Source organism: Crinia signifera, chromosome 4 (genome assembly GCF_055691185.1).
Source record: "Crinia signifera chromosome 4, ASM5569118v1, whole genome shotgun sequence".
In the NCBI taxonomy this organism is placed as follows: domain Eukaryota; kingdom Metazoa; phylum Chordata; class Amphibia; order Anura; family Myobatrachidae; genus Crinia; species Crinia signifera.
Genome location: NC_139220.1, coordinates 184,365,159 through 184,378,618, shown reverse-complemented (window position 1 = coordinate 184,378,618; position 13,460 = coordinate 184,365,159). Strand labels below are relative to the sequence as shown.

The following is a 13,460-nucleotide window of genomic DNA, read 5'->3' as shown; positions in this document are numbered from 1 at the left end:
AGACTTGCTACAGACTTCCGCCCATACCCCCAGAGATCTTTGCCGTTTCTACATCTGACTGGACGTCCGCCGCTACCATCAGCGTGCAGTTTGGCGCTCATCACCACACGGGAAGCCGCTGTCAGTGTGCATACCCTCCAGCACACGGTCTCCAAACAGCCCACAGAGGTGCCTCTCCAATCCTCAAACTCAGTGAGTGTTAATATACCCGCAACTATGAGCGCTTAACCGGGACTCCTGCAGCTTGGGCTTATCACTAACTGTGTCTACCTGCTTACACTAACACGCAGGCATCAGCTATCTGTTATTTATGCCAATACCTACATGAACTTTTGTGCGTGTCAGCCTACTCGCTAACCCAGGTCTACTTTGGCTTACTAATCTACCTGCTGCTATAAGGCTTTTTAACCGTGTGTACACCTATCGGCTTTTCTCTGAGGGGATCATTATCATCTATTGATACCGCATTATTATTCCAGCTGGGACGCCAGCAAATTTCGACAAAGGAATTGTGTCAAGTCTGCCTTTTAACCTACAGTGTTCACTGGTCCAGATTTATAGTGCTATATATTTTATGTATATGTGTTAATTATACTCCAATTTCTGTTTATTACCCACCTTGATCTTTAACTTATCATTTGTGTCTATATAAAATCTTTTTATTTTTAGATTTAATCACAGCGTGTCCTCCTTCATTGTGCTTGGCGTTTTATATATTATTAATATAATATTATTATATTTACCTATAGAAACTACTATCCTGAATGACAGCGCAGTGTGTATCCCTTACATAAAATTGTGTGAAGAAAATTATTTTTCTTCCATTAGAAGTCCGGCAGACTTCTTACTCTTGCAGCAGCCATTCAGGGCCTTCTTTTATGTGAAAATATTTTATATCTGCAAACCCTTTTATCTATTAGCACCGGGGCTCTTGAGAGACTGGGACCTTCCCTTTCTCTTAAGTAAAACACTGGAAATGTAACACAAAATGTAACTAGATAATTCTGCTAAGTAGAAGGATGCCTATTATGTGATCTGTTGGGGATAAATAGCATTAGCATTACATGCAGTGTATATATGGCGCAGGCTCCTGAGTACAGCCCTGGAACTGAACTCTGTCTAATCAGTTCACTTATATTGAAATATCTCAAGGGAGGGGCAGCTATATTCTTTATGGATGCTGACGGTATTTCCATGTTGGAGGATGATGTTTAATGAATGTTTCGGACTTCATCCCATTTCTTGCCTACAGAAAGTGGAGTCCCTGGGACCTGCATCATCACCACAACGGCTATTGATATCCACCACCACCCTAACATATCATCTGACCTATACTCAGCCGAAGTTCCACTAAACCCTGAGCAGACCAGCAGCTCCAGCAGTATGACCTCAGTGAGTGTGTCCAGATCACCAGAGAGCTCGGAAACTCTAGCACAGAGTATCAGCAGCCAGGTCTTCTGCTCCTCCACAGACTACAGCACCAGGGATGAATCTACAGACTACTGTCCTTTGGCCCAGACTATAAGAAACACTGTGAATAAAGCAGTGGTACAAGAACTGTTATCATCATTTTCAGATGATGCATCTTTTATTCAGAAAGGGCTGGATCCAGCCAGTTTGCACTTGAATAATCCAGGTGGTTTACATACAGGTAGTCCCAGACACAAACTAAACCTTTATAATAGGGTGAACTGTGAGGGTTTTGGAATGTTCCATGACAGGTCAGTGATTCCGCTCAATCTCCCTCTTCTAGAGAATAAACAGATAGATACAGAGTTAAAATAAATCCGATATTTAGAAGTCTACTGCACTTTATCAGCGAACACATATCAGTAGATGTCTCTAAATTCACATTTCTACAGGTCTATACGAATAACATTGTTCAGACCTAAAAACAAAAGCATCTCCTCCAGAGTTTACCTAAAGTAGAATGGTACTTCAACCACTGTGATATTGAAACAAAGCCAAAAAGGATTCCCTTTCATTAGAAGCCTATGTTCTTTATTCTCAGGAGATGAACCAGTTCCAAAATCCCTATTCTGCTGGACCTTACACTATAGTTTTCAAGACTGATCAATTAAATGCATGCATTTATGTATAATGAAGTTTGGATTAATGGTACCCTGCATATAATTATCAGATGAACCGGTATTTCTGCATTACTACAATAGTATTGCTTTCGTACTGTATGTTTCCTTTACTCATAACTACAGATTTTGTACAAATACTGCAATATTTTTGAATGCACAATGACATTTTGGCATTACTTGAAAAATGCAAGTAATAAAATAACCCATACAAGAATGTGTATGTGTATAAAGATCTAGATATATCTATATAATGTGTGTATAATCATGTGTTTACTTGTATAACTATCCACTGAGCGGAACTATTAGATAAACTCACAAACTAAATTTATTTGGAAAGCCAACACTTGGCGACAGATCTGGATGAAGACTTTATAAAGGCAATAATATTAAATGCATGAGTGTTTTTACATTTAGAATTATTGCCCTTGTAAATGACCAGAACTGCAAACAAAAGATGGCTTTAAAAGCCACCACTTAGGAAATCTATCCCCAATAAAGAATACAGTATCGCTTAAATACTCTGTACCCTTGAAATGAGTTAATTCATTTCTAAGTTAATAGACGGGTGTACAAACAAACATACACACTGATACTATTCCTTTTCTTTTCTTGTTGCAGTGCTAAGTTTTTATTAGCAGTTTGTAAACCCCTGCACTGCACTGCACTGCAGAAAAATAAACTCCATAGAATTTCGCCAGCAGGAGCTGATGGTTGGCAGGCAGGCTATCCTGGATACACTAGTGTGCTGCCTGGTTGTGGAAGCTTTCAAATAATTGTGCCTAAAATAGAAGACTGGTGCAGATGAAAGAGGGACCATAGACTTGTAGTTATCACTACTACAGTTTGTGTTACAGATAGAGGGAACCATAGGGTTATTTAGACCTGATCACAAATCACATTTTTAAGCAAATGGACAAAACCATGTTGCAATGCAGGTGGGACCTCACATCCATCACCCCTTTGCTTCTCCTCCTACTGCTTACAGGCCAGGTCAGCGGAGCTGGGAGCGTTTCTGTAGGTTGTGGCCTACCCGTCCACCTGAAGCTGGGTCTTGTTTTCCTCCATGCCCGCCAATGGAAGGTGTTCCAGTGAAGGTGGATTGTGAGTCTTCAATATCCGGGGCTTGCAGAACACCGCTATTGATGCCCCTGCATTCAGTTCTGACTGGACCTCCTACAGTAGCCCAGCTGGACACATGGAAGACTCTCAGCCTGAGTCTCCTACACATTACTGGCAGCCATTTATTTTCCTTCCCTCTCATCTCCACCTGTGGGCTGCATCTCAAGGGGTGCTCTGCAGGAAAGCAGGTTCACAGGTAGGTCTGTGGCCTTTGCTCCCAGCAGCACCCCATTAAATACAGATGGTGCTTTCCTTTCCAACTGGTTGTTACTAAAGACCGTTACACATTCTGTATAATCCCCTCTTCAAGGCTATGAACTGCCCTAGACATTTGGAATTATTGATGCTCTGCCAGAGTTACAAATGTTCTTGCACCGTAATCCGCTCTAGATAAGTCCCTAATTTTTCTGCAATTACCGCTCACCCCCTAGTAGGTATCCACATGTGTATATTTATACTTTTCCTTCTTACCCTTGTCCATGCTTTCCAATATGGGGTGCATCTCTATAACTTTCCCTTTCATCCTTGAGCTTGTAATTCTCAGAAGAGTTCCCTACACTCTTCTCCTAAGTCTGTCTCTACTTCTGTTCCTCCACTCTCTTACCTTTTCCATGTTTCTAGAGTGGCCGATGTCTGCCTTCCCTATCAATCTATCCTTTTTGATTCATGATCCTCCACTTAATGTCAATGGCCTTAATTCCCCCACAAAATGAGCCATGGCTATACAGAACTTTTTACCAGACGTAACCTTCATTATGCTGCAAGAAACCCATCCACCTACCCCCAAAAACCCTCTATTGCTTGTAAACAAGTTTGTCTATCAAACAATGCGGTAGAGCCATTATTTTGCACCTTGACCTACCTATCATAATTGAAAATACTATCTCTAATTAGAAGAGCCTATCAAAATGATAAATCTGCCCCTATCATCATCTGTCCCATGGTAGGATCATCTTGATGTAGAGTTAGATATTAAAATATAAGACATCCGTATGCATTATTAATTTACGGAGGAAACCTAAACAAATTTGTAAATACCAGATTATTTTGAATAAAGTCCCTGAATTGTATCTTCTTATATAGAATACGCAAAGGGAGTGATCTCCCTTCCATGGATATTTAAAGATACATAGTTTTGTGTTCCTGTTTCATTTCACACAGGAAATTACCAAGGTTCTTCATCATGGGTCAGCTCTTCTATTAAACCTACCCTTTAGCCTGGCAATATCTACTAGAACCTTTACAAAATGGTGCTATTATTAGCAGAGATATTAAAGCATGGGTCAATATATGGCCATAATCTAGAGGACATGTTGGTTCTAGTAGTAGAAACAAGAGTGGTGTTCCAGAAGAGGTATTTCAAAATATCACTTTGCATATCACGTACAGCGAGTGCAACTTTGATAGTTGCAGCGAGGAGAATTCTTGAACTTTTTGGAATGTTTTCCTCTGCTGTAGGTAGTCCTCTTAAGCAAGATGGTTTATGCATAGTCTTTAGCTAGAACAGTAGCTCTGTTGGGTACCCACAAAGCTTTGTAAGATCACCACAGAATAGCGGAGACCTTGTATTATTCACCAGGATTGTGCCAAAAGCAAAACTGTGCTGATGGATGCAGCAAATCTGATGCCTTTGGCAAAAAAATTACAATTACAACATTCTAGGGATACAAATGGTAAAGGTTTAAGCCCATGGAGGTTTAAGCTGGTCCATGTCCTCCCTCCTTACCTTCATTTCTTTCACCTGCTGATGAAACCCAATGTAATAGCAATGGTTTTATTTTGGCTACTGAGTCCATAATTTGTACTGGCTTAGGAGATGCTTTAGGAGCAACTATGATATCTACTTTTGTGTCCAGTTCTGTTGCTTCAGGGTCCAATCTTTCACCTATAATTTGCAAAGTATTGGTTTCCACAAATTTTGCTGCTTCAATGTTTTTAGACCCGTTTGTCAGATGTTACTATGGTATACTGAAGTAAAATTACAAGCAAGTTCTATAGCCTTTTATTGACAATTACATTAAGGGTACTTGTGTAGAATCACGGCTCCAACGATGGGCATCGTATACGGAAAAATTGCATCGCATCAGATCGCATGCGATCTGATGCGATGCAATGTCATTTATCACTGAAACTATGGACATGAGTTGAAATCATGTAAAATGCACCCCAAATGTAATTTTTCACACTACCACCCCCACTATCAACGCCAACCCGAAGCGTGGCGAGCGCAGCGGTACGCGTCCTACGACCTTTTCATACCCCCACTATCCACGTCGGCGTGGAGTTGAGAATAGAAAGTGTGGCGAGCGCAGCGAGCCACCGAGCCCGAAGCGTGGCGAGCGCACGCAGATACCTGTGAAGCCCGCGAGGGGACACGGATACCTGTGACGGTATCCGCGGGGCTCACAGCGCTCGCCACGCTTCGGGCTCGGTGGCTCGCTGCGCTTGCCACACTTTCTATTCTCAACTCCACGCCAACTGAGAATAGAAAGTGTGGCGAGCGCAGCGAGCCTGAAGCGTGGCGAGCGGACGCAGATACCTGTGAAGCCCGCGAGGGAACACGGATACCTGTGAAGGTATCCGCGTCCCCTCGCGGGGCTCGCCACGCTTCGGGCTCGGTGGCTCGCTTCGCTCGCCACACTTTCTATTCTCAACTCCACGCCGACGTGGATAGTGGGGGTATGAAAAGGTCGTAGGACGCGTACCGCCGCCCCTCGCGGGCTCGCTGCGCTCGCCACGTTTCGGGTTGGCGTTGATAGTGGGGGTGGTACAGTGTGAAAAATGACATTTGGGGTGCATTTTACATGATTTCAACTCATGTCCATAATTTCAGTGAAAAATGACATCGCATGCGATCGCGTGGGATTTTTAACAAAAATGCCTAAAAACACGGTAAAATTGCATGCCACTACATATGGCATGCGATGGGAGCCGTGATTGCATAAACTTAATGTGGTACTTGTGTACAGAGTCAATATTTGCAGTGTTGACCCTTCTTTTTCAGACCTCTGCAATTGGCCCTGGCATGCTCTCAATCAACTTCTGGGCCACATACTGACTGATGGCTGTCCACTCTTTCCTTGTAAATGCTTGGAGTTTGTTGGAATTTATAGGTTTTTGTTTGTCCACATTCTCAATGGGATTAAGGTTTTAGGAGTTTCCTTACCATGAACCCAAAATGTTCCCCAAGCCATATAGTTATTACTTTTGTCTTATGGCAAAGTGCTGCAGCATGCTCGAAAAGGTATTGTTTGACACTACACTGTCCTTGATTGATGTTTTGTTACCATTCGTTATTCATGGCTGTGTTCTTAGGTAAAATTGTGCGTCCGCCCACTCCCTTGGCTGAGAAGAAATTTCACACATAAATCCTCACCAGCGTTTTACTGGTGAAGACCATGAAAGAGCTATGGGAAGGACAGTGAAATGCGTTCGGGTCAAGGAGAGCTACCAACCAGCCACATCATCCGGTTCCCTGGTTCTCTCCCCCACCATTGGATCTCCTAAAGCCCCATACACACGGGGTAATTTCAGCAATAATCCCTTCTCAGCGACCATATCCCCATGTGTCAACAATAGCCAGCATAGTTCCACACACATAATTTAATGCACTTTTGCTCTTCTTTGGAATGGACTAAATTGACCTACTTGGGCATACACCAGCTCTTTACAGCTGCAAGCCTTGAGCTCAGACTCAGCTTTTTGTTTGCTGGTCAGCTCTTTTACACTTTAACAACAGCTGGAGTCTTGCGAATTCCTGCACTACTGAAAATGGCAACAATCATTACACATACAAAGTCCATTGGATCACATTGTTAACCATTTTTTTCATGAGGCATATACTGTACTTCATTAGTCTCTACTTACCTTCTTCATTCCATTCATACAATTTAGACATCCAACATCAGCATTAACTGTGGAAGTTATTTTGCATGAAATCAACTTGTGGCTATAATTTACCCACTCAATATATACCTGTTAATTATTGAATTCTTGTGTTTTAATCAGACCTGTTGCCATAGGTGTATAAAATCAAACACCTAGCCATGCAGTCTCTATATTCAAACATTTGTGATAAAAGTTAAATAAGGGTCATTCTAAAGAGCTAATTGACTGCAAGCATGGTACTGTGATAGGATGCCACCTTTGCAATAAGATGGTTTGTGAATTTTTATTTCTGCTGAATATTCAAAAGCATTTAGGAACTTCAGCAACCAAGTGGAAAGCAATGTAAAATCAGAGTTGGGTCAACGAGTGCTAAGGTGCACAAAAGTCCACAAGGTTCTGCTGATTCCATAACTGAAGAGTTCCAAAATTCTGCGGATATTAATTTAAGCAGTTTAACTGTGTGGCGGAAGCTTAATGGAATGAGTTTCCAAGGCCGAGAAGCTGCATGCAAGCCTCAAATCACTAATGTCAGATGGAATGGTGTAAAGCACACAGGCACTGGACTGTGGAGCAGTGGAAACATCTTGTGCAGTGACGAATCATGCTTCTCTATTTGGGTTTGGCACATTACGTGCATAACTGCATTATGCAAACTGTAAGGTTTCTTGGAGGAGAGATTATGGCAGGCATGTCCAAACTGTGGCCCTCCAGCTGTTGTGAAACTACACATCCCAGTATGCCTTGCCATCATTTTAGCATTCCCTAATAGCAAAACTGTGGCAAAACATGATGGGAATTGTAGTTTCACAACAGCTGGAGGGCCATAGTTTGGACATGCCTGGATTATGGTATGGGACTGTTTTTCAGGGTTTGGGCTAAGCCCCTTTTCTCCAGAGAAGGCCAAACTTAATGCTTTAGTATACCAAAAGAATTTTGGACAATGCTATGAATCCAACTATGTGCAGTGGTGTAGTCTGGTGCCCGGAGCAAGGGCATGTTTCAATCCCCCCCAATTTGTAGTAGGCAGGGCTCTTGCCCCACACACCGTAATGCCCATTGCACATTTTAGCAAACTTTGTAATACTCATTACACATAAAGCCACATGCCGTAATGCCATTTAGACATAAGGCCACACATGATGCCCATTACATACTATATAACAAACCGTAATGGCCATTACATTGGGAGAACGCAGATCAGCTGATATCCGGTATAGGGTACAAAAACCGGCTCAGCTCTAGTAAGTGTCACATCCAGCTTGAAAAAGGAGACTGTAGTTTCTCCGAAACGCGTAGCAGCTTCACGGACACTTATACCTTCACCAGTGCAATAAGGATACTTCTGCACTTTTCAAGAAGGCACAGGACACTTTACCAAGGACGCACCAGCACTTTTACCATTGTGGATCTTGATCCAGGCAAGCCATCTGCGGTGGTGCCGCAGACCTTCGACTAGAAGTATAGCCCACCGCACCCCCTGATTCTGGTGAGATCAAGACCCCCATGCTCAATTGTGTTTTTTTGCATGAAATTGTATGGTATTCAGGTGGAGTCCTCACCATATTTCTTTGTTTATTTCCCCATTGTCTTTTATTCCCCATCATTTTGTCAACAATAAATTCTTGTTTAATTACAAGTTGTCTTGAAACATCTTAATGAAAGGGGTTGCGCCGAGCTCCAGTAACACATCCATTTTCTTCCAATTGTACATCTGAAGGTGGTGTACCTTCTACTGTTGCAGGAGCTGGCAGCACCATCTTTTTCATTGAACTGCGCTTACTGGTATCACAAAATCCATTTCCAAAATCATTACATACTATATAACAAACCGTAATGCCCATTACACATTTGACACATAAGTGCCACTTTCCTTCATGCTCGATGCCAAGGGGGACTTAATTAGTTCGCTGCCAAGGGGGAATATAGCCCTCTCCCCCAGCTGTCCTGCTCCCTGCTGTGCTCAGCTGCCAGAGCACAAGTCTCCCGCTGGACCGCTAGCCAATAGGTGCTTGCAGTCCAGCAGCCTGATAGGCTGCTGGACCGCAAGTGCCTATTGGCTAGCGGTCCAGTGGGAGACTTTAATTGAATATAGTGGTGGACTCCATCTCAAGCCAGGCACAGCAGCGAGTGGGCGAGCAGGGCGGGGGAGTGCAACAAAGAAAAAAATTATGTTGTACATGTTAAAGTGTCCTACATTACCATCATTCATTGCGAAATAATAAAGTAAAACTAAAGACCAATAAGTACCTGGTTCCGTGCCTACACCAACCCCTAAGGCCCTAAAGATGGTCACACTGTCAGCCGACTCAGTGTATATATATGGACATGTGGTAGCAATCAATATCGGGGGCTCTCCTATACATAATCTTGTTTCATACCCCAGTGTATTCTTGAAGCAGTGCTGTATCCGCTCTTTTCTAGAGTCCGACAAGGTGTTCATATAGCTCTCCCACATCTCAAATTTTTTTTCCATAAATATTTTTTTTTGCAACTAAGCTATTGAAGCTCACTCCATTCTAAAATTATAAAATAATTTAGCAAAAAAGAGCAATATTGGGTGGGCTGTATCCACATTTAAAGAATACACTTTTTTTTGCAGCTGCAGATATTATTATTATTATTACTTCTTAAACCCCCCCCCCCCACCCCCCTGTGCAATTTGAGCCCCTTTGGGGTAATACCAAATATTGCCCATTCTGGTTTCAGGGGTAAATAATTAACCAAATGTTGGGTAACATAGGGACAGATATGAACCAACAACTGTCTTATTATTGGGCAACCCCATAAGCAGTGTAACAATTCTGCTCTCGGAGATCCACACCTAAGACATAAATGAGTTGGTAACATATTCATAAGATAACAGCGATGTGGTGACAAATACGTTTTGTGAAGTATATTTAAAAATAGTTCAGTATAAGACGTTGCGGGTACAAGTTTAACTGATAATTGCCTTTTTTTTTGTATTTTTTTGTATTTTTTTTTTTTAAATGGTTGGAAACTGGACCCATTGGCCAATCCTGTTTACAAAGGAATGAATAGGGCACCGAGATCGCCTTGTATTAAGAATCTTCCTTTAGTACCAAATTATCTAACATATCATAATCTTTCGGAGAAACCAGTCAAATAGTGACGGGCCTGTAGGTATGCCAAAGGAAAGGATCCCAATATTGGGAACCATTCCACCACCTGAGCGGTTGTAGCGCTGGGGGTGGCTGGTCTGGATCCAGGGGAAATGAAAGTGCTGGGGGTAATGTCCAGGGCTTTCTGACACGTTTTCCTGCAACTAGGTGCAGCTTTGTCAAAGCTGCACCTAGTTGCAGGGAAACGCGTCAGGAGGCCCTGACATTTCCCCCAGCACTTTCATTTCCCTTGGATCCGGACCAGCCACCCCCAGCGCTACAACCGCGCACTCCATTTATGCCACTCCACTGGACTCTGGTACCTTCACCCATTTTGGAGAGACAGTGCTGTTATGCATTCCGAATGGAACAATTCCTCCTGGTGATTCAACTGTGGTAACTATCAAATTCCACCCACTACCATCATACCACCAACTGGTACCTACTATGTGTTTTCCTTTGGACATTATTGGAGTCAGTCATTAACAGTGGTAGCACACATAGGAACGGATCCTGCTGTCTTATCAATAGTGTTTTACATGTTTTTATTTCTTGATCTTAAATATTGTGAATATTCATTGGTGTATCAGCGCTACTTTTCTTTTACCTATCTTTTTAAGGGATTACTCACCCCTTTTAGTAGCTGCTTCGCATACGCACCCCTAGCCAGCGCCCGGTTTTGTTGCCTGGCAACATTGGTCTTCCTTGAATAATGAGTGCACCTTCTGGGTGACCTGGAAAATGTGCACTGTTGGGGGTACTTGAGGACCAGGGTTGGGAACCACTGCTCTAGTAAATGTAAAAATTAGATTAAATTGTTATTATTTAAAAACTCTGTCTCTGTGGTAGCGATAGCATATAGGTAATCGTCATGTATCCAATCTCTCAAAAAACATAAGTGGGAAGCATAACTGTATTCTGTAATATTTGAAAAATATATTCCACCATTAAATCTCTGTTGAAGTTTGATCAAGCTAATTCTAGCTCTTTTGCCATTCCAGATAAAGATGCATATAATTCTATTAATTTCCAAAGTATCTGTCTTTGTCAGCAGGAGTGGGAGGGAGTGGAGGAGATATAGAATTCTGGGGAATTAATTAGGAAAGGCTTAAGTGTCGCCAGCGTTCTGTGTCATCCCACATTCTTTATATAATGTTCTTTAAGTTAAGGGCCTATAGAGTAGTTACATTTTTGGGGAGGTTGTATCCCTAAATATATAATGGCCATTTGATAGGAGTTTCCGCATGGCATATAAAACGTTTATAACCTGGCTTTAAGTAAAGTCCTGTGGACTTTTTAAAAATTAACCTCAAATCGAAAAATCAATCAGAATTACTTGATACAATCCATCAACGGTCCAAGGTTCCTTCAGGTTTTGATATCAATAAAAGGGACAACATCTGCGAAAGCAGATATCTTGAGCTCCCGGTCTCCCACTTTAATCCTGTGGAATTGTGTCAAATTTTGTAGTACTCCAAAGCTAAATTGAAGAGCAACGGTGAGAGGGGACACCCCTGTCTCTTGTAAAGACTGAAAGAGTCTGAAGTCTGTCTGCAATCACTTTGGCCAAGATTTTAAATGGAACAGTGTAATAGGGTGATATGAGGATGTGTTTGAATAAGGTCCTTGTTGGGCTTTGGAATAAGAGTTGCAAATGCCCGACTGAAATTAGGAAACATAAGGGAGTCTAACTGAATATAGAGAGACTGAATTGCCAGGACAATATCAAGGTGTCAAATTTTGTAGTATTCAATAGAGTAGCCATCTGGGCTGGGCGCTTTGTTTAGATGCATTGAAATAATTGCCTTAGCAATTTCTTCTTCAGATTTTACATTTGCTAACATTTCTCTTTGTGAAGGTGTAATACATGGAAGATTGGCTTCATCCAATAGTTTTGCCATTAAAATAGGATCATGCAGCGGTGTATAAATGACAAAAATAGTCTTAAAAATGTTTGGCAATGTCTGTAGTCTTAGTTTGTAGTCTAGGTGAATGAACATTAGCGACTATACTGTATGGTGTCGTCTTTTGAAACTTTTGGTCATATTGGCCAGAAGTGTCCCGGTCTTGTTTGCCCATCGGAAGTATTTTTGTTGTGTATAATCCAGTTTCATTTGAGCTTGGGCCCCAGTAAACTATCCAACAAATGTCTAGACTATGTATGTGGTATGCATGGTATCATTAGTGTTTGAGACGTAGTCTGCTAGGTGAGTTTGCATAGTGCCTTGTAATTTTGTGTATTGGGAATTAATCTCTTTGTTGCAACTTGCTACATAAGACAATATGTGGCCTCTCATCACTACTTTTGACATTTTCCAAAACAAGACAGGGTTGTCCCAATGCTCTAAGTTATCATCCAAGTATTCTGCCCATTTTTGCTTTAGGAATTTCTGAAATTGCTCAAGAGGTAGAGGTGTGATGGGAACCGCCAGAAAAGCGGACGCGATCTTGCTGAGTGAACAAGAGTGTAATGGACACAGGGGCATGATCAGAGACTATCATGTCTCCCAGGGAGGTTGTCATACTTCAGAGATTAATGAACTTGAAAGTAACAAATAGTCTATACCGGAGAAGGGCCCATGGAAATTGCAGGTAGGATTTAAGAGTCGCCATGGATTTACCAATGAGTGATCAGGCAATATATTAGAGATTTATTGGCAGTGAGGGCAATGCAAATTTGAAGGAACATTGGTTTTGTCCTTTGAAGGGTCTGAAACTGTGTTAAAGTCTCCACCAAGTATTAAGTCATAATTATTCCTACCATATATGAGTTGGAAGACAGATTGATAAAAAGCCTGTTTAGTATTTGGTGCATATATAAAGTAAATTTATCATCATAAATTTGGGCATCCATTAGTATACATCGTCCCCCTGGGTCTAGGACAGTATTGAGATAAATTTACTTTGGCTCCTAAACTTTTGTCCTGGCTCCTAGATTTTAGAAAGATTTGTCAAGCCCTGCTCTATATAGTATTATTTAAAAGGCATTCAGTCTTGCAGATAAAGTTTTTGTATTTAACTACTTTTGTGGCTTTACAAGTGGACGTTTCAATCTCTATATTGGACCTGTGTCAAGACAACAGTACCAACAGGCAAATGAGTATCTAACCCATCTCTGACTTGCAGTATATATCCCTCACCTCAACAATGTGATACACAAACATATTCAGACGACATCACCAAAACCACATACCCACAAGGCCCAACAACAACAACCTATTCTACTCAAGTTTAGAAACTCCCA

The 13,460-nt window shown here is 41.7% G+C and overlaps 1 protein-coding gene across 2 annotated transcripts in view; it reads left to right on the top strand.

Annotated features, from left to right (window-relative positions):
- Positions 1 to 2,749, top strand: part of TMEM266 (transmembrane protein 266) — a 40,222-nt gene extending 37,473 nt beyond the window's left edge. For both annotated transcript variants that reach the window (XM_083183163.1, XM_083183162.1), the window contains exon 10: positions 1,253 to 2,749. In XM_083183163.1, coding sequence (XP_083039289.1) covers positions 1,253 to 1,785 — 533 coding nt within the window. In that variant the 3' untranslated portion in view covers positions 1,786 to 2,749. The remainder of the gene's footprint in view (positions 1 to 1,252) is intronic.
- Positions 2,750 to 13,460: the final 10,711 nt, after the last annotated feature.